Source organism: Rhodamnia argentea, chromosome 4, assembly GCF_020921035.1.
Source record: "Rhodamnia argentea isolate NSW1041297 chromosome 4, ASM2092103v1, whole genome shotgun sequence".
Classification (NCBI taxonomy): Eukaryota; Viridiplantae; Streptophyta; class Magnoliopsida; order Myrtales; family Myrtaceae; genus Rhodamnia; species Rhodamnia argentea.
The window spans coordinates 19,133,191-19,153,611 of NC_063153.1; the positions used below are offsets into that span (position 1 = coordinate 19,133,191).

At 39.8% G+C, this 20,421-nt stretch overlaps 1 protein-coding gene across 2 annotated transcripts; it reads right to left on the reverse strand.

The window, feature by feature from the left end:
• Positions 1-3,762: 3,762 nt before the first annotated feature.
• Positions 3,763-16,075, reverse strand: LOC115744611 (protein REDUCED CHLOROPLAST COVERAGE 2). 2 transcript variants are annotated; one of them, XM_030679871.2, is made up of 23 exons: positions 15,817-16,075; positions 15,441-15,502; positions 14,762-14,854; positions 13,943-14,015; positions 13,357-13,752; positions 13,004-13,068; positions 12,747-12,878; positions 12,503-12,544; positions 11,892-12,416; positions 11,630-11,787; positions 11,015-11,537; positions 10,743-10,805; positions 10,563-10,664; positions 9,876-10,196; positions 9,700-9,792; positions 9,514-9,615; positions 9,331-9,435; positions 8,365-8,498; positions 7,955-8,138; positions 7,370-7,501; positions 7,140-7,252; positions 6,441-6,519; positions 3,763-6,364 (listed from the first exon to the last, which is right to left on the reverse strand). In XM_030679871.2, exons 1-23 carry the CDS (start codon positions 15,884-15,886, stop codon positions 4,271-4,273), a joined length of 5,661 nt encoding a protein of 1,886 aa, XP_030535731.2. In that variant the 5' UTR covers positions 15,887-16,075; the 3' UTR covers positions 3,763-4,270. The 2 variants fall into 2 exon arrangements, with proteins under 2 accessions (XP_030535731.2, XP_048133887.1); XM_048277930.1 differs by lacking the exon at positions 10,743-10,805.
• Positions 16,076-20,421: the final 4,346 nt, after the last annotated feature.

Below are 20,421 nucleotides of genomic sequence, written 5' to 3' on the forward strand. Positions count from 1 at the left end.
TAAAAGTTTATAGGAAATCAACGTCCTCCTCTCAATGGAAGACTTTTGTAACAAGTCGGGCTTTGGGTCGGTCAAGCGAATCATCTGCATATAACTTTGTTTTGTCACCCTTTTACATCTAACCACATTCATCGAGGGATGATGGGGAAGTTCGCATGTTTTGTTGATTGCAAGAGCATTCAACTCCTCAAGCAGTGCCTCTGTCCAACTAGGTGTTTTAGGGCTTAATAGACTATACATGGCTCGACAGGAATACCTGATATATCTATATTGGCATACCTTGAATTTGGTTCGAGATTCCGGTCTTTGAACGGGTAATCATGAGATGCATTGAGGATGTGGAAGTCAGGCTGCAACCGAGTTAAAGAATCACTCTTCGTTGGTTATGGCACATGATTAATGAGAGTCGATGAAGCATTTAAGTCCAGTTCTATCTTTGGAAAGAGAGGTGCACATTCGGGTGCAAAGTCAAGATCTTTTGGTGAACAACCATTCTAGACAATTTCTGGCCTTGATTGGGAACTAGTCTAATGATCACCGGTAGCTTTTATTTGTGATGGACTAAAAGATGAATTCCATTATAGTAGCTCCTACTCAATCGAAGAGGAAACGTGAGAGGAGGAGGAAAAAGGAAAATGCCCATAAAAAACATGTCGAGATATATAAACATAATTGGTAGATTGAGGGATAACAATAGCATGAATACTAGCTATAACTTTCGTACGGTGCTCAGTTGAGTGCCACGTCAAAGTAAAATCAACCATTTGAGTGATGTACCATTTCCAACTATCACACTATCATGGCCATGGTAAGGAACTATGTTCTCAAGATAACCTGCATTATTTGTCATTTGAGCATTTGCACCACTATTTAGATGTTATTCTTTATCTCGTGAGTTTAATATATGAAGAGCGGTCAAGCTGTGGAGTACATATTACTCTCATGAATGTTGTCCAAACGATACTAGCAACATCATGCCCCTTCTTCTTTCAAATTTGACAGATGAGAGATGATACTCTTGAGTTTGAATGTGGCGGGGTAATGACGGTTTTGATTTGTCGAGTAGTATTATGGTTTCCTGAAAAGTGCAAATATGGATCCTCTACCTCTACATCTAAGGCTGTTTTTGTAGCCACCATTGTGTAGTTGTGTTATAAATGTCGTGGAAGTGTTCGGGAGCATAGTTGGAGTTCGGTTGTTTTGTAACTCATAGCTTTGAAACTGTGCAATCACTTTGACATGAGATAGAAGAAAAGGCTTGAACATAGTCATTTTAAACAACTCATACCTATCATCAAGTCCTTCAAGTAATTTGAAGACTTTATTAGCATTCCACACAGGTTTACTAATGGAATATAATTAACGCAAATAGATTTAAATTCGTGAAGATAAAAAGATGATGTCTTATTTTCTTTCCGGATGAGTTGAAGTTGCCGAAAGAGGTCATGTTCACATCCGACACTTGCTCGAAGTCCAACAGCATTTCCAAGAACCTCTTCCGAGAGAATGCCCATGATTCAAGATTTTATGTATATATATTTTGGATTATTGACTACAGCTCCGTTTTCTAACGTCTTAGTATGTGGTGGTGCAACTATTTCTCTAGTAAGGATACCCAGTAAGTCTTGACTTTCAATCAGAGACAATATTTGTGTTTCGTAAAGAAAAAAAAATTTCTCGTCAAACTTCAATGTAGAAAAGTTTGCCACATTGATATTTGAGGGAAATGGGAATTTGGGGTTTGAAGAAGGAGACGACATGTTTGTATTGATTTTTCTTTTTAACAAGAAAAGATCGGTGCTCCCCTACGTGGCTGATACCATAAAAATAAATAGAGAATTGAATGCATAATGCACACTAATTTCATTTATACCTTGTACAATATAAATAGAGCGATATCAAAGAAAAATATCATTGCCTGTAATTATGGTATCATATAAACAAGATGATAACAAATTTATTTCCTTGGAAATTGATAAAACCGAATCAAGGAAAAATCTCTAAATGTATGTTCTGCTCTGTTAGGGAAAATCCCTCATGAAGTTTTGAAGGTGACAAAATAATCAAAGGCTATTAATGTGTTTAATTGATTGAGTAGAACCAAGTAAAAGATGCACAAGCCATTATACAGATGATGTCTTAATAGAATATCCGAAGGTTATGAGTTCTCTATCAATGGTGAACAATGCATTGGACATAAAAATGTCTACAAACTTGAAGTACCTAAGTAAAAGGTAAAAAGCCCTAGAACGGGAAGTTTGGTAAAGCTTGGAGAGACCTTGGATAGATGAAGAACAAGGTAGAGCCCCGATTGCCAATACGCTTGGAGGAATCGGAAGATGGAAGCTCAAGTGAAGTTCTGGATATTGCATTTGGAGCTTGTATGTTCTCGGACTCTATGAGAAGTCTTGTCGGACATTGAAGCGGGATGAGCCCAAACTCTGAGGAGAGTATTAGAAGCAAAAGAAAAAAAAAAGATAAAGGTTGTTTTAGTCAAAACCCCAAATCTGAAGAATCAAAACCTTTTACACCCTAAACTGGATTTAGAGGTTATACCTTTCCAGTTAGTCCATAATTCAAGCGCAAATCATTTTTACAACAGCTAGTGATCTTGCTTGGATTTCTTTCTTATGATAGACAAGCTATCTTTCATAAATGAAAAACTCTACTTATGAAAACCTAGATTCGATTGTATGAGTGACTGAATCCATGGAGATTCTGATTTTTTTCCTCGAAGACTACTCGATCTTCTTTATAAAATCTTGTGCAATGGGTTGATTGGAAAGTGATCTTCTGAAGATTGTCCAACAGCAGATTGGAAGTAGAAGAATATAAAAGGAGACAAATGTGATGAAGAGCATGAGAAATCAAGAGTCAAAAATTTCAAAGTTCAAAGAGAATTTCAATTCTATATATTTGTCTTCATGAGCTTCAAAGTTAAAATCCTTGAGAGGTGTGGAAAAGAGTGATTGTGTGAAATAATGTCATCTATCCATTTGAGAAGCTTCACTAATTGTAATCTCTCATTGATTCACTAGTGAAATCCAGGCAGTAGGTTGTTAGTGTAGAATGTGGATGTAGACTTGATCTAAACTGAACCAATATAAATATCGTATGCAAACCTTTCTATCTCTTTTTGACCCAAAAAAAAAATCTCTATCTCTTAACTTTTACTTATTGCATCTGAAAGTTTATTGCACACACGTAAATCTAAATATATTGCTGTTCATGCTCAAATTCTGACTTGGTTTTGAACTAGATTGTTTAAATTCCTCATTAGTTTTTCAAGTTCTTTAGGATCACCTATTCACCCCCCTCTTGATAGTGCTAGCCACTTCATCGTCTTCATGCTAATTTGGAGAAGATTATGCCCGACAACAAATATATCTTGCTACTCGATTTGTTACTTCAATAGTGTTATGATGTTCAGCTTTATCACGTTTCCAGGAATAAAAAGCTGATCTTGTCAATAGAAAGACTGGCTAAATCTCCAGGCATAAGCTCCGATCGTAATTTAAGCAAAGCAGAAGAAGCCTGCAAAAAAAAAGGCTCTCCTCTGCATCATATTATCTCTGCAGCTTGGCTTATGCAAACTTAAGATAATCTCTCTCTCCACACACACACATAATTGCTGGTCATAAAGTCACAAATTTTTGAGATTGAAGAGCCACCTCTTTCACCCTCTTAATAGCTGCTATCATTTCGGATGAGCTCTTTAGCTACAGATGATAGAAAAGCAAGCAAAAGAGAAACAATTGTAGATGCATTAAAATTTATGTTGTGCAGTGAACTTTTCATACAAACAAGATAAGCGAAATATTATTAGTGCAGACCATTGCAGTCATCATTGCTCAAACCATTACTGGCAGAGCTCCTGTAGAGTACAAATTTCCAAGGTTCTTCCCGTTCTCAACTACGACAAAAATTACAAGGACCAAGGACAGATTGAAAAATAATAGAGTCTATAGGAATTAGTTAACAATAAGCAACTCAATACATCCTTCCCGCAATGACTCATATCCTCATTTCTTCAGCCTATGCACAGTACATGTCATCAAATTCTTCTCTGATGCTGTGATAACCCAACGTCAAAAAGCTTCAGGAAGCGCCGGCGTTTCGCTGTCATTTACAACACAGTACACTGGAAGCGACATCTCTGTTTCACCCTGCACAGCAGCATTGCTGGATGGAATCTAATTACTCAGCTCAAGACATCACAGAGCAGAGCTTCAAATGGGTGAATGAGTAGGAAAAAAGTTCTTCGTAGTATTTAACTTGAAACCTCAATCATCTCCACTTCGCCGTCACTGTAGTCCCCCCAACATTTGATGGGTTTCTCGTGATCGATTGCTATGTCATTGCCCATCTCTTTGGTCTTCACAGAATCCACAGTCTCTGGGATATCATCTTTGATCTTTCCTTCAGTCTCATGAGGAGTGTCCCCATGGCATGGCAAGGGATTTTCTAGCGCTGTTTCTTCGACGGAGTGCTTCTCAACTACTACTTCTGCAGAAGTCTGCTCCACTGTAGGAACTTCAGTTTCAACAACCTCCTCATCAGCCATATCTATTGGTGATTCCGCTGAACTAACTGCAGATGCTTCGCAGCCATTTTGAGCAGTGATGGGAAGACCAGTGGGTGATGGTGGGTATTCATATATAAGCGAGGGAATACCATTTGGTGACAGAGGAAAACTGTTAGGAGACAGTGGGATACCATTTGTTGAAGAAACCATATACCCATTAGGGGATACTGGATAGCCGTTGGGAACCCAGGGTTGGCCAGGCACAAACTCAGCTGCATGTGGGTTCATTATTCTTGGAGGGCTAAAGTGGTTCCCATCTCCAGCATGTTCACCATTATGGAAGCCAGATTTGTTACGGAGGACCCGATTTCCAGACCTATTATAGCCACCAGATAGCCTAGGACCATACGGGACCCTTGCTGTTGCAGACTGATGAGGTGACCTGCGGACAGGACTGAGTATTGGAGGAACATTCAACGGTGGAGGCAAGATTCCTCCATGATCTTTGAGCCCCTGAACAGGAACAGAGCCAAAAACTGGAGTGGTGGAAGGATTAAAGGGTGGCGCAGATGCAGAGAGTCTCTTAGTCATCTCCTTTCCAGCATCAGTTTCATCTTGCTTTCCTAATTCAGCCGCCAAGGGCTTATCACTTATATCACCATTCAGACAATCATCTAGGTTTTCGTTTTCCTCAGCCACCACTTCTTTGGTAGAGCATGCTCTTTTCTCTTGCAATGAAGATGCATTTTCAACAGGAACTTGTGAAAGATCTACTTCAGAGGAAGCAGTTGGACCATCAGGTACTATTCGCAACGCATCATGTCTTAAACCAACCGTGTCTGAATATTTTAAGCTATCAACTGCCTCGATTTCTGAAGCCAGAACACTGCCACCTTGTTGATTTTGTAGATAAGCAGCGCCTTCAACCTCCACTGCCACAGCATTTTCAACTATTTGTGGAATGGTGGTAACTGTGGCTTCCTCCGGGGCTCCTTCCTCTAATTTTTCTTGCTCTTCATTTGAAGCACTTTTTGTCGTCTCGGCATCTAGACACTTATTCTCTGCTGCTTCTTTCTGAAGTTCCTGATCATCTACATCTTGAGATACAGTTGCCTCGTTTATAGCCAACTCCACTGCAGCTGTCTCTCCAGAATTCTGCTCACCTGAAATAGTTTCTTTGGGCAACTGCTCTGCAACTGCCTTCACTATGGATCCAGGTGGAGCCAGAGCAACTTCCTTATAGGAGAAAAGCTTCCCAGCAGCCTGAACACTGATTGGACAAGACAAGGAAGACGTCTTAGTAGCTTGTTCACCTGGAGCTGGCCTAGCTGGTGCAGACTTGGGGCTGGGAGTCCAACTAGATGAGGTGTTAGGACTATTGACCTTCGGACTGAAGCTTGCACTTTTCACAAACTTCTTCATAGCTGGCATGGATGGCACAACTGAGGTGGTCGATTCGTTAGTGCTTACTTTGGATGGTGCAGCAATATTGGATTTCACGCGATATCTCGAAGACTCTGACACATTTGCGAAGTTAGTGTTCAGTTTTGCCAGGCTTGGCCTTCTCGAACTAGAAGACCTACGAGTGGCAGGTGAGCGGCCTTTAGGGATGGCCTCCTGCCACCCTTCATCGGAAGAGTGATCTTGTACCAGTTCACTACTCATGCCCACTATCAATTGACCTAGTAAAGAAGGATCTTCCTTCTCTTTTGTAGCCTCAGTATGGTCAGCTTTGTTTTCCTTATCACTTGAATTCTCTGCAAGAGGATTATTAAGTGATAAGGTTTCATCCGTCTGATAATCCCCTGATGCATCCCAGTTCTGGTCAACTTTTTTCACCTGCATCAGAATTATCAATTAAACCAAGAGCAGCAGAGACATTTACAAAAGAGTAGATATAAAAAGTGGTTCTGACCTTAGCACGAGCCTTCTTCTGGGCATCCCTCGCTTTCATGCCTGCATCTGGAGCTATAAAATCAAGGAGATCCGACACGCTTAACCAAAACAGAGAGAATCAAGTTATTGCTTTATCATACAATACCTTTAGCATCATAAAGAAGCAGCTATAAATTCCAGAGTTCTTCCTTGACTCAACACTTAAACACATCGTATTCTAATAGCTTAATCTTTTCAGGTAATGGATTTTCCCTTCCATTACATGGGCTTCAATTAATCTTTAACTCACAAGTACTATGTCCGCATGCTTAAGTCCTTCACGTGAGAAGTAAACATAATTCTTGCCATACTCTAATAGCTTGAACTTTTGTAATAAACGGTCAGGCACAGAAATTTCATGTGAGATGGAAAGTCGGCAAAATATAAAGGAAAAACTATGGACGCAGATTTGGTTATCAACATTACGAATTTTATGAGCATCTGTTCATTCAGCACTGATAAGGTTTGGCCAGAACAGTGATCAGTGTACTTACAAGGAAAGCAGCAAAAAGAATTGTGAGGACGTGCGTTTACAGGGAAGACATACACTTTCCACAAAATTTAGGGAAAACGTAAACTTTCCACAAAATTTTACCAACATGAAATTTGTCACTTCTGTTATCTGGTCAGAAAAATGATGAGAAGCATACGGATGGGCGCGGATGAAAAAGGTTGATACCTCAGATGACCTTTGCTGGAGATTGAGGCATCTGGCTTTGGTGTACCATTGCGAGCAGCTTCTTGCTGCTCTAGAGCCTTCGATTCAAAATACTCAAGCCATGCAGCCGCATCCTAGAAATTAATGATTTATCAATACAGCAACAATGAATGTCAAATAATACAGCTTTACCAAAGCAAAAATGTCAAATAATACAAGATGGGGATTTCTCCTAATAAAGTTGGTGGTACCTGTGTACGTAGATCCTCTGATCCAAGTTTGGCCTGCAGTATCTGTAAGGTAGTTTGTTCATGCTGAACACTCAAGGAATAGGCCTCCATTAGAGATAGAGCAATTGCAATGGCATGATAGCTGGCAGCAGTCTGGAAATGAAATAACAAAGGCGAAGGTCATGTTACTGCTACAATCTGCCAAAACTTAAATAAAATTTGGTCTCACATTTCTCTTGACCAGGAAACTCAACGTATCTCAATGGGTTGCTTGACAAGCTCATTAACATAGATTGTAGAATGACAGGTTAATGTCAGAGAGAATAGCAGTGAGTTGGTCCAGCATAGCAGTTATAAACATTCTGCTCCTAATACTACAGCACACAACTATTGCTAGAAGTCAATGTGGACCGCCCAAGTGTCAACTACAATGATTTGTTCATTAAGAAGGTCCAAAATTCTAGTCCCAGTAGAAATGAAATTCCCCACCCCCATTATTTCAATAGAAATAAGTTTTTCTCAAGATGCCGCTGGCAAGTGAATCACGAATGATTTGTCGTCCAGGGGGGGTTGGAGGTGGAGAGAGAGAGAGAGAGAGAGAGAGACCTGTATATGATCAGCTCCAAGAAGTATTTGGTTGCACTTTAGAGCCTCATGGAGGTACCTAAGGGCAATGTGAACATTTCCCAGACCTTCTTCCATCATTGCTACATTGATGTAGGTGGCAGCAGTATTTGGATGAGATGGACCGCAGGTTAAGTGCAACAGATACAAAGCACGATTCACGTACCTAGAGTAATGCAGGGTCAACTCAAAAGTTATAACATGAACTAACATAGTCACGCAAAGGTCACATGGTTCTCTTTTAAATAGGTTCTCTCTACCATTCACCATTTTAAGGAAAAAGTATTTAATCGTAGAGGAATGGGAAAGGAAAAAGAGATAAAGCCCTTAAGTAAGGTTATCCTGTTTATGATGTAGGTTAGATATTCTGGCAAAAGAAAGTAAAAGCATACTTCAAAGCCAACTCTGTGTGTTGAAGCCGATAGTAGAACACAGCAAGGTCCCCGTAACTCTTCATGGTATCAGGATGATCGAGACCGAGCTCTCTCTCATTAATATCCAATGCTTTCTGTTGATAGATGGTTGCCTACTCAAGGTAGAAGATTAATAAGTTCGGATGAAACAACATGCTATTAAAGCAATCTTTAGAAAAGAATCAAACCTTCCATCATAGACAGTACGTCTCATCTCAATAAAGTCATCATCAAATCAAGAAACGAAATGTAGGGATTATAGGCAGCAATTATCGAATCTTTGTAGTAGCAAATTCTGACAGAAAACACTAGTCCTTATTCACGTGAACAGCGATCAGACTTACTTCTTTTAAATGCTAACAGGTAAAGTACAAGGTCTTAGAAAGAAAGAAATTAAACATCTGTCAGTTTGTTACCTAGCCAAAATGTCTATATCCATCAATTACCACTTTATTCATCATGCTGAAAGAATCCCTTTCTTTTCCCTTTGTCAATGTTTAGTGAAGCAGTGGGATGTCAAGAGATCAGTGTCCTTACCAAATGTAAGCTCTGTTTTTTTTCCCCCTCAAAACCATCCAAGTTCAATACTTTCATACCTAAACTTGGAATCCATTTGATTCTCGACCGTAAGATAGATGAAAAATGTGTAAGGAAGAATGCTGCGCAGTAACTCAACATGTCAACAATAACTCACTAGAATGAAGGCAATTGTTATGCAGTTGATTTGGCTTTTTTTATGTTGAATGTCCATACATTTGAATAAATTAGCAGTTAGTTCTGATGAGAATCCACCTAATTAAGATAAAGTGCGGATAGTATAAATTTGGCTCATAATTGTTCAATAACATTACTGATATCACAATTAGTTGTAATGTGATTCATATCAGATCGTAGATATCTAGAAGTGATCTGTATATGTGGTTGAGTACTTAATGATGCACATACCTGATTAAAATCACCAGTATGGTAGAGCACTACAGCCAGAAGACTATATGCTCCTGCCGTCATTCGATGATAAGGACCACATACAGACACCAGCTTCGACAGTGCCTTCATTTTTTATAAAAATCATCAGCTCCAATGCAGATAAGCGTACCATATGATGCCAGAAAAAGAGCATTCACTCACCTTAGTGCCATAAGTAACAGCATCCTCCAGTTTTCCTTTGTCCAAGGAAGTCTTGGATGATTCTAGCAGCGTCCGTCCATCCGCAGATGAACAAGCAACATGCTGCAGGAACAGTCAAAATCCCAATAAGATCCTAAAAAATAATCACCAATTAACTTTGAATGAAAAAAAAATACTGTTAGTCACCTTATAAACAGGAACCAAGCTTATAATATCCAATATCCTAAAGGGCGAAGGTGACTCTACATCATAGTCCCTTGGAACAAGCTCTAATCCAACCTGTTGCAAGATTGCTTCAATTACATAGGTACACAAGGAATACCCTGAGATCTGAAAGAAAAGTTAGAGGTCGTGCATAGTACTTTGTGGCACAATCCACGAAGAATAGCAAACTTCCTGAGATCCTGGCAGCTCTCTTGTTTCCATCGCCAGCCAAACCTTTTAAAAAGGAAGCTTTCCACCCACTTCCATTTTAGCGTATCATCATTGATAGTATCTGTGTCGGCATTTTCACTTGCTGGTGAGCCTAGCAGTATGTTTAGACATGAAGCGACTGAAGCAGCCACGTCAGCAACATTTTCAACTGCTGCCACAACAGCTTGTAGGATATGCTTGTATGCTCGAACAACCATCTCATGTATACAGAGAGACTGCACATGAGGAAGCTTATCGGCAAGTTCAACCTAGCATGATGCAGGAAATGAATGGAAGTGTTAGGCTTCATGATGTAATTCTCCAACAGATTTAGTTTATCGGCAAGTTCAACCCAGATTGACTCGGGTAATTTGAATAAAAAAATTTCCTTTCCATTATATAACATATTGAGGGAAGTTTAAGCGGAAGCTTCATAACGGATAAGATTTCAGTTAACTAAACAGCATGACATCAAAAGATAGCAACTTTTGAAGTGTCTCTATTGAACTGTCAATCTTTGCACATAGGGAAAAAAAAAAATTATACAGGACTGCTGCTGAAGACATTTATTAGGTGAGCATAAGATGCAAACGTGAATTCACAAAAACTTAAAAGAATGTTACAGATTTGGTTACCACACGGCCCAACGAGCACATTTGCAATCCTCTGGTGTGCATAAAATCGGTCAATGTCCTTCCATCGACTGGTGAAAGCTCGAGGGAACCAAAATCTGCCACCTAAGAAAATAAAGAGATACCAATTACCCATTATGAAAAAGAAACTATCGAGGCATTCCAGTCCAGAAAGCAACCAACCAGCTTTGGAAGGGCAGTATCAGCATAATATTTGTGTGCCATTTCAATCAACTCGTCTGGCGACTGCAAGAATAACAATGGAAATTTTGAATTCATGTGTATAAGGTGAAGGAGATGGAGCATATTATTTTCACCATGCACAAGTATTGGAGGATGGCACAGCTTGACACCTAAATTATTTCAGAATATCCATTCTTCAGGGACCAAATTGGCCAAAAGAGCTGAAAAATATTTGGACATGTTATATATAGTGGTTCTTCCATTAAACAAACCTTAAAGTGCAGACCAGTTTCCGATTCTTTAAGACGCAAATATGCTGCCTCAGGAAGCAGCCTTTTCCACATAATTTCTTTTTCTTCATCTTGTTTCTCTGGTCCCTTCAGATTGATGCTGTTTGATTTGTTGTCAGTGTCATTGTTGCTGCAAATAGTAGCTTCCTTTCCAAGTTCGGACTTGCTGGTCCTGACATCAGTCTTTTTCTTTATTTCCTTAAGTAGGCCACCCTGCTTCCCAAGACCTTTAACTGCCGGCTCAAGCTTAGCTTCTTCGGTTCTTTTTGCATCATTTTTTCCAGAAGCCTGATTTTGTAAATGTTGAACCCAACATGCCCCTAATTCCCATCTGATAGATCTGGTGCATTTAGTAGGCTCTCCCTGCAACTTCAACAAACTTTCTCCTAAGACCTTCCTTATCAGCGACCTAGCAGAGCGTAAATTTTCAGAATCTGAACTTTGTGTCCGTAGAACAGCACTGGATGAGTGAGGTGAGGATGACTTGTGCAGGAGCATCCGCAGGCTGCTGGTCAAAGTTGAAATGAGCACCACAGTCGATAATTGGGAAAACTATCAAGACGTTTAAGCAATACACAACAAAAATTATTTACTGACCTATTCACATTTAAGGCATTTGCCCCCCCTTCAGGATGGTCTTCAATGTCAATGTCCTGAGGAAGTGGATTTCCCTCCCAATCTACCTGAGCTGAGACTTTAACAATTGCCGTATAGCCGCAATGCCTAACGACCACGACACCTAAAGTAGAAGTATCCTACCAAAAAAAATGACTTGCAAATTAATATATGATACACTACATAAATAAATTACATTTTCGACTTGCATGCACTATGTCAAATGAAACATTCCGCTACTCACATGTACTGTAGCACTCTCATCAGCAGTTATGCCCTTAAGTAAGTTTCTCTGAGCGAGCTCATCTTGAGACATGCCAAGGACCCGACTCCCATCATTTTTACAGTCCAGTTTTAAACTTGCATCAGGGGCATCCTTAGTCACCCTGATAACTAAATCCCCAACTCTTTCTTCATGCAACATTGAAACGATCAGATCAGATGTGAAGCAATTATTTGCATCAATGAGGTGCTTGATTGCAGCGACGGCTTTAAAAACAGAAACGTCGACAAAGAGACTATGAAGCAAAAATGCTTTGCGATCACGGATTTGCCTCTCCTCTGATGTTTTACAGGGCATTGCCGCCAAAATGGCAAACTCTTTTGCCCACGGTCTGTAATCATGTCTGCCATCTCGTCCATGACCACCACCATTTCCTCCCCAATTTTCATCTTCCACAGGAAGCGCTGGGAACACTGCAGGATTATCAGCGACGACTGGAGGAACGACCCATGTGTTTGCTCGGAACCCATACGGAAGATTTCCAAACTAATATTGTAACTCGGGTGAGTTTATTGTCTTGCAACTTCAATAGTTACCAGAATTGCAAATTCAATACAATCAGATGTATGTACCTTATTGTGTTCTGTGAAAGCTTTCATGAGAGCTTTGTATGCCTGCAAGCATAGTATAATAAAAATGCTAAATATGTGATGGCTAGTAGCAAGTTTCTATGATCTGAATTGTCGAGTAACACCATAAGAAATGAGAAGGAAAACCAAACAATTAAAATATCAAAGAGGGCCAAACAGAGGGCAGAAAACAAAGTTGACAGGAGAAAGCAAGCGCGAGACAGTTCATACGATTTCTGAGACTTACAGCATCAAAAATCCTGCTATTCTGTTGAAGCAGGCCAACCAAAGTATGACTTATAAGAATTCGTTTTCCAGCAGGATAAAACCCTTTCTTTGAAGCTACGACAGTCATTGGCTTCCCACTGCAAATCCGCACCTGCATACACAGTTACAGCCAGAATTCAACCCCAAGCAACCAAAATCTTAGAAGTTAAACGGCATAATCTATATATGATAGAAGTGGTGGAGTACAACATGACTGGAAAGGAGTGAGGTCCTCACATCTATCTGGAAGAAATCATCTTCTGTATTATCATCGAGGAACGGACGTGTCGATCTCCGGATGTCTGCAGAAAAAGCCAAAGAAAAATTATCAAAAAGAGCATCATCTACTTTGATGAAAACATGCATTTCATCAAACCATAGAGAAGAACTGGATTACACAATTCAAAACGTTGAGACCACCGTTGTCCTTTCCCTTACTCAATAGAAAAGTACTAAGTGACCACAAAAGACATCGGACAAAGCCCCCGGAAACACAGCTCTGACTTTCCCTAATCAAAGCCACTGGAAAGCATCATCCAGCCCCTTTTCCTCACCAAAAACTTAGAGAAAACCGCGAAAAAGGAACTCACATTGGACAGGAGGCGTGAGATGCGAGAACGAGAAGAAATCATAGAACTGCCCGAGCCGTGGCGGTGGGCAGAGAGAGACCGCCGATGCCGCGTCCCCTTTGTCGGCCACCACGCCGGCACATTTCTGGATCGAATCGGCCTTCTTCTCGCCTCCCGACTTGAGATTCGGATCGCAATTAGCGGCGTCTCTCTCATCGGCGTCCGGTCCGGAGCTCTGAAACGGCGCGCCGTCGCACGGACTGTTAGGCTTGGAGGAGGAGGAGTCTTTGGCGACGGCTCGAGCTAGGGTTTTCGGGGATGAAGAAGAAGAAGAGGACGAGCCGAAGGAAATGGTGCACGCGACGATGTCGAGGAGTCTACGTATGTGCGAGATCGCGAGCTCTTCGGTGTAGTCCTCTGCAAAGACCCAAGAAACAAAGAAGGCGAGTGAGGAAATTTTGAATCCTCGAGCTTTTATAGGGGCTCCAATTTTTCATTTTTTTTTATTTTTTGGCTTAAATTTCATTATTACAAATTTATTATCAAAAAAATCAAAATTAAAAAGTCAAAAGTAAAAAGTAAAAAAATCACTCGATTTACAGTTTACCTTCACCGATGGTAAGATGACAAGGCTTAAGAGAAAGAATGTCCGCCGAGTCCTTGAGTCTTGGCCCCCGAACCCGTTTTCATGGGAAATACTATCGTCAGTGCATCCTCTCGATCCATAGATGACTTCCTAGCATACCCTTTTTCCGTCCCTATCTCGACTTTGAATCCAGGCCGACCATTGGGTACCCCACGATGTTATTGATCCCTTGGTATTTCGAAGTACAGTTTGGATTTGACTAGTCATGACCCTTGGGACTAATAATCATGGAAAGGGAATTTTGATAGGGAGGGACCGTGTTCATGTAATGCTATGCTTCATTCATTGGGATACGAGGGACCATGCACTTCATTGGATCCCATAGTTTACATTGTAGTTCGACTTCAAGAGCCGAATTGAGTTTGAGTGTGTCGAAATTTGGTCAAGCCAAAAGGACACGATAACTGTTATGCGGGCAAAAAGAGAACATAGGACCATGTATCTTGAATTTGGCCAGCTAAGATATGTAAGTTCAACTCTCGAAATATTACTCGATTAGTCCTAAACTTATCGTACGGAAGTTAATTCAATTTTAAACCTTTTAATTTTTTTCCTATTCAGTTTTAAAATTTAGCGTAAAATTTTAATTTAGTCATTGAAAAAAAAAATGATGAATTCAGAAATGCTGGCCCTAAAACCTATAGGAGAAAAACACCGCATAATGGCGACATTAGTGTAAATGCCAAATGGGACCCACCACAAAACTTTAATAAATAAATAAAAAAACAAATTGTTCAGAAGCAGACAAGTGCAGAGGAGAAGAGAGCTCGGCTGCTTTACCTCGTGAGATAGGGAGAAATTGGTCAAGTGACACGTCTCGACGTGGACCGCCAAGAGCTTGCGCACATCCAAGATCCTGTCCGTAGATATACCCTGTCGCCAATCCGAACCAAGACTACGCGTTAAGGTCGAATAGGTTCCAGGTTTTTGTGCTTTAGCTTTCCACGTGAAGCAAACCATGTTCGTCCACCAAATTTCCAGGACTGTTTCACCAGGGTGAAGAAACATCCTTTTGCACAAGCTGCTGCAAAAACCAATCGCTGTACAACGACAATGACGACGACACGGGTCCCATTTTAACCTTGGAGGGATTCAGAGTACTTCCACGTTTCGTCAAACTTTCTTTCGTGATTCTTGCGAAATGATCAGTTTCGTTCCGTCGAAAGGGAAGACGTATTAAGACAATGCAAAGAACGTTATTTTGCTTATTGATAAAATCTAGTTTCTATCTTACTAAAAAATTTACTTGAAGTCAAATAATCGATAGCGAAAGTTTCATAGGTGTGCATGAAGTGAGGTTGCCTACTTAGGCGTGACGGCAAGCTATGTCGTGATGCCATCAAGAAGGAGTTAAGAAATCATTGGTGCTTAAACCATGATGGTCTCCATGTCCACCAAGACAAATGGGTGTCAACACTTGGTAATTAGGACATAAACAACGTGAGAAAATTGTTCAGACCTTGAGTGTCACTTGCAAGTCATCTGGTGTCTCCACAGTAATCTCCACCACGGTGGGCAAAACTGTAAAAGAACAAAAAACCCATCACCGCATCAGTTGAATGTGGCTGAATCTAAACGACTGCCTGAACGGGTGTCCAAAGACTTCGAAGCAGACAAAGCGGAGTAGGAATAAGATTGAGAGAGGCCAGAATCTTGATGGAGCATATGAGAATCTTGGCATTAAGCTAGAGTTCCCATTGATTTGTTTTACTTGTCTTCCAGGCTTTGGAGCTGGAAAGTTTTGAAATTTTTCGAAGCACGGGAAGAACGAAGGGGAAAGAAATGCAGAGTGGGACGATTAGGACAGCAGAATAACAATGCAATTGCAAACCCACCTTTCTCTTCCTTCTTCTTCTTCTCTCCCTTGGCCTTGTGCGGTTTCGCTTTGCCTGCTTTGGGAGCCATTTCGCATCCAGGAGAGAGATGAAATTGACAGTTGGGCTGGTTCTCTAGGACTTTCCTTCAACCGGTCCTCCCAAGCGACGGTGATAACTGTGGAACGCAGATTGAACTCATCGAATCCACAGCTCCAAACTGCATGCAAGAAGAGAAATCTCCGTCCGAGAAAATCTTGGGTACCACCCTCTTCTGGCTCAAGAACTCTGTTTTCTGGGGAATACAGCTCGAACCCGGAGTATCAATTCCAATGCAAACAACAAGGGTAGGGGCAAAAACCTTTTCTTTTTTTTTTAATCTCAGCAGCTCAGAGGAAGCAGGAGGAAGCAACAGATACAGAAGGGAACCCAGTCAAGGAGACATTTTTCTTGCTTTTGCTTGAGAGTAAGCGCCCTTTACACGGGGGGGAAGACATGGATGGGCAAGAGAAAGTGACGCTGCATTGAATTGAATTAAAATGAAGTGCGGGAGCGGGTAACGAGGATGTTCTCTGAAGGGCGTGTGTTAAAGATTGTAAGAAAAAAGCTGGGGACAAGGTACGAGATAGATAGATAGAGAGAGATGGCGGATAGGATCGGATAAGGTGAGCCGAAGGCCAAGAGCTCGCATGAACACACGCACACGGAAGGCGAGCGGCTCGGCGATTTCAGGCCTCTCGTTTCTCTCTTCACCCTCGACGACGCCTCATCGCTCTCTCTCTCTCTCTCTCTCTTCTCTGTCAGGTCTGTAGGCTTGTCATTGGAAAGTGGAACCAATGCCTGGCTCTGGGATTGCTTCCGGGCCCTCTAGCTATCTCACACGTGGCCTTTTTGTTACAGTACAGTGAATTCCCAATATTACCCGAGAAAAATTCCCCCGCAGATGTAATGGAACCCGTCTCGATATACGCCAGCTTGAAGCGTTGAAAATGCCTTAATTTATGCAAATAAAGTTGGGAACACGGCACCAAAGATCACGACACGTTCACCTTAAACTTTTTTTTGTGACATAAAAAATCACAAACTTATATCATCGTCGATGTTCCGTCAAATGATTTTTCAGCCAAAATAAGAATCCTTTTTTTATGTCACTTAAGCCATGTGAGCGCCATATCAATATCGTTTGCTTTCCGCATCCATTTAGGCATATTTTTTTCTCGGATATTTCAGCAGTTTTAAAATAATTTATAAAAAAGTTTGATAGTAGTTATGACAACCATGAAAGTCATCATTATATGACGATTTTGCAACAACCGTATAATGGCTTTTCAAAAACCGTGTAACGGCTTTGTAACGCCTGATTTATTTCTTCATAAACCCTCCATTTTTTTACAATGGCTTTATGACAGTTTCATAACAGCTCTTTCTTTTGTTTGATATAAACTTCAAACCATAATCCTTGAAGAGACTCCAATTAAAAAGAGAAATTTTCCCTCCTTTTTTTTTTCTCTTTTTCGATAGGTTATACACATAATATTATTCCATTTTTTTCTAAAATTCAGTGCGAACCAGAAAAGGTCTATTATATCTTAAGAAAATAGTTGCTAGAAGCCTTGCGTACCGAATTTTGTTCTTCAAGGGGCGAAATTATTCTTAAAGATAGTGTTTACACTCCTTCATCTTATTTTATCTTCTCTTCCAACATATTTCATGCTATTCTTGTATATTATACTATCTAATATTTTCCACCAATTTTAACAATTCTCATTGACACGTACAAGTTTGAGGTTCTTGGTACGATAGAAAAAAAAATTTACGGTAAATGTGCCAAGTGAGTATAGTTTGGGATTTTTTGTGACTTTTGTCCAAAAAAGTATTGAGTGTGCGTACATTACCCGAAGCTACTAGCACAACGATAAGGACTTCTAGAACTCTTATCTTGAAAGGAGAGAGGTCTTGAATAAGCCCATGCCGCCAATTCATCGAATAGGTTATAACACCAATTTCATAGTATTGCCTTTGTCCGGAGATTCATTAACTACGTGCGACTCTATAATTAGCATGTGTACTTATCCGATTCAATCCAGTCCCTGAAATATTATATCACTAGATTCATTCAATCTATAGATAATTTAGTTCATCGGCTAAATTGAACATGTACCAAAATTTTAGAGATTATATCAAATAAATCGAAATTTGAGAGAAGACATTTGTATAATTATCCCTCAAAAGACTATTAACTAGTGTCGGATTTACCAAATCTATAAAAAATGAATGAATGAACAACATTTTTAATGTCCACGAAAAAGTTTAGACACCAATTATTATCCGTAATGAAAATATTTTTATTGATTAATCCTTTCAAGTGGTACAAATATTTTTTAAATCATTCAATTTTCGCGAAATTAATGAATCATGAGGCATGTGGTTAAGAACGTCATCCTCTGTTGTGAGGGAGATCATAACGAGGAGAGACGTTGAACCCCCTGCACCACTCTCAGAAGTTAGAAGTAGACTGGTTGTATTACAGGTCAGAGCAAGTGGGTACATACGCATGTACGTGAAGTGTATCGGCCTCTCTATTGTCTTACTCTCCGAGAAAATAAAGTCCGCTGAAAAAAAGCTAACATAAGCAAATACAGATCTTACATTCATCTAACGGCTTAATAACAACCTCGTAAAATGTTAAATGAATATAACGAGGTGACTCGTAACGTGTATATAATAACCTTGCTAGACATATTCATATATTTTCCGGAGATATTTTGGATATTTCTTCTGATTTTTTCATTATATATTTTGCTTATGCATATGTAATTTGATTCCTTTAAATAATGATCTCCTAAACTTATAAATAGGATATATGAGAACTGATTCTTTTGTTTTTCACATCCCCATGTATTGAGGGTTTCCGAATTAAAAGTGAGGAAATGACCGGCGATGCCCTAATTACCCGTTCAATTTTGCTTAGAAAGTTCAGGCAACGCTCGTTTTTCCTTCGAAGTTCGAAGTCAAGTAAAAAAAAACAACTTTTTTTCCTGTCGAAGTCAAATAACTATTTAAGTTATGATGAATAATGAGATGAATTATAGCCACATGTATATATCAATACTTGTATAATGGAAAAGAGCGTTGTGTTACATATATTAAATAAAGCCAAATTTACTAGAAGCGTAAAATTCGAAAGAAATAAAGAAAAGAAAAGGAGAACATAAAAAGGTAAACACTAAAAGAATAAGCATATTAACATATCCAGTTAGACTCACCTTCGGTCAAAAGATTAAGCCAACTAGTTATGGGTCGATTAAAATATATTAACTGCTCTAAATTACATCAATTCTCCAGTGTGGGATTTTTCTAGCACAGCTCACATGTACATCATAACAATCTTCCCCCTAAATGTGAACTTAGCGTTAAGCATGCTCCTTCTTAATCTAGGTATCTTTTTGCATCAATATATCTTTCTCTAGACCGAACTATGAACTGCGCCTTCGGGCCTGCATTGTTACACCACAATGCCCACTGCCCGAAAATTACACCCGACCTCATCCACCAAACACTAAAACAGACTAGATTTTGGAGCCCCCACTCAATCGATCATCGACTCTAATACCAATTTGTTAGGAAAGGCGTAGTAGAAACTCGATGTTTTTCATTAAGAAAGAGCCTAAATCCGAATTTGTTAACATATCCAGTTAGACCTACTTTTACTCAAAAACTTAGGCCAATAAATTATGGGCCAACTAAAATATATTAACTGTTACGTATCATATCGATTCCTAACATTCCTAACATTGTGAACAAGGCCAATCTTGGGAAAGAAAAATAGGGTCAATCACAATAATTTTCTCCACTGCAGCTCACATGATTTACAATTTGACAGGTCCCATAAATCAGGAAAAAAAAAAAGAAGCCAATATCATGAGTGGAGGTTCTGCACTTCCTTCCTCCAGCATACCGGTCCCAGCTGTCAAGAAATCACACTTTTAGGATGTTCATGATTCATCTATTTCCATCTAGAGGTTTCGGTTGAAGAAGCTGTCATCCTCAGCAAAACTACCATTCTCAAGTTTGACCAGCCCGCGATCAACGTCGTGGCCGGATGCTCGGACCTTCCGCTTCCAGGAAGATTGTCATTGTATCCACGAGATTCGCAGAATTCTATGATTTTCTTACCACAATTTACGGTGTGACTGAAACAGAAGACTGTCATTATTTACAACGGAGATTACTCAATTGTCACTTATGTTGCACGCACCATACAAAAATCGTTAACTAATGGGTTTGAGTCATCTATTGCACAACTTGCAGACAAAAGGATTTGAAAAGACTGGTGCCATTTCACTATATATTCTATGCGACGTTAGTTAAACAATCACTAGCATTGTGAAGTATTAACAACCATATCTAAAAAAGTGTACAGGTGATATAAATTGCACAATTTATGGTGTGACTGAAACATGAGACTGTCATTTACAATGGGGATTGCTCGGTTGTCATTGATGTTGCACGTACAATACAGAAATCGTTAACTAACGAGTTTGAGTCATCTATTGCATAACTTGCAAACAAAAGGACTTGAAAAGAAAAGTGCCATTTTACCATATATGCTATGTGACGTTAGTT

Excerpts from the sequence above, each read along its gene's own strand:
- LOC115744611 (XM_030679871.2), bottom strand. The coding sequence starts at position 15,886 with ATGGCTCCCAAAGCAGGCAAAGCGAAACCGCACAAGGCCAAGGGAGAG. Across the intron at positions 11,538-11,629 it reads AATGCCTTAAATGTGAATAG|CCTGCGGATGCTCCTGCACA; the intron begins GTCAGTAAATAA and ends TTTGACCAGCAG. Across the intron at positions 9,793-9,875 it reads TTCGTGGATTGTGCCACAAA|GTTGGATTAGAGCTTGTTCC; the intron begins GTACTATGCACG and ends ATCTTGCAACAG.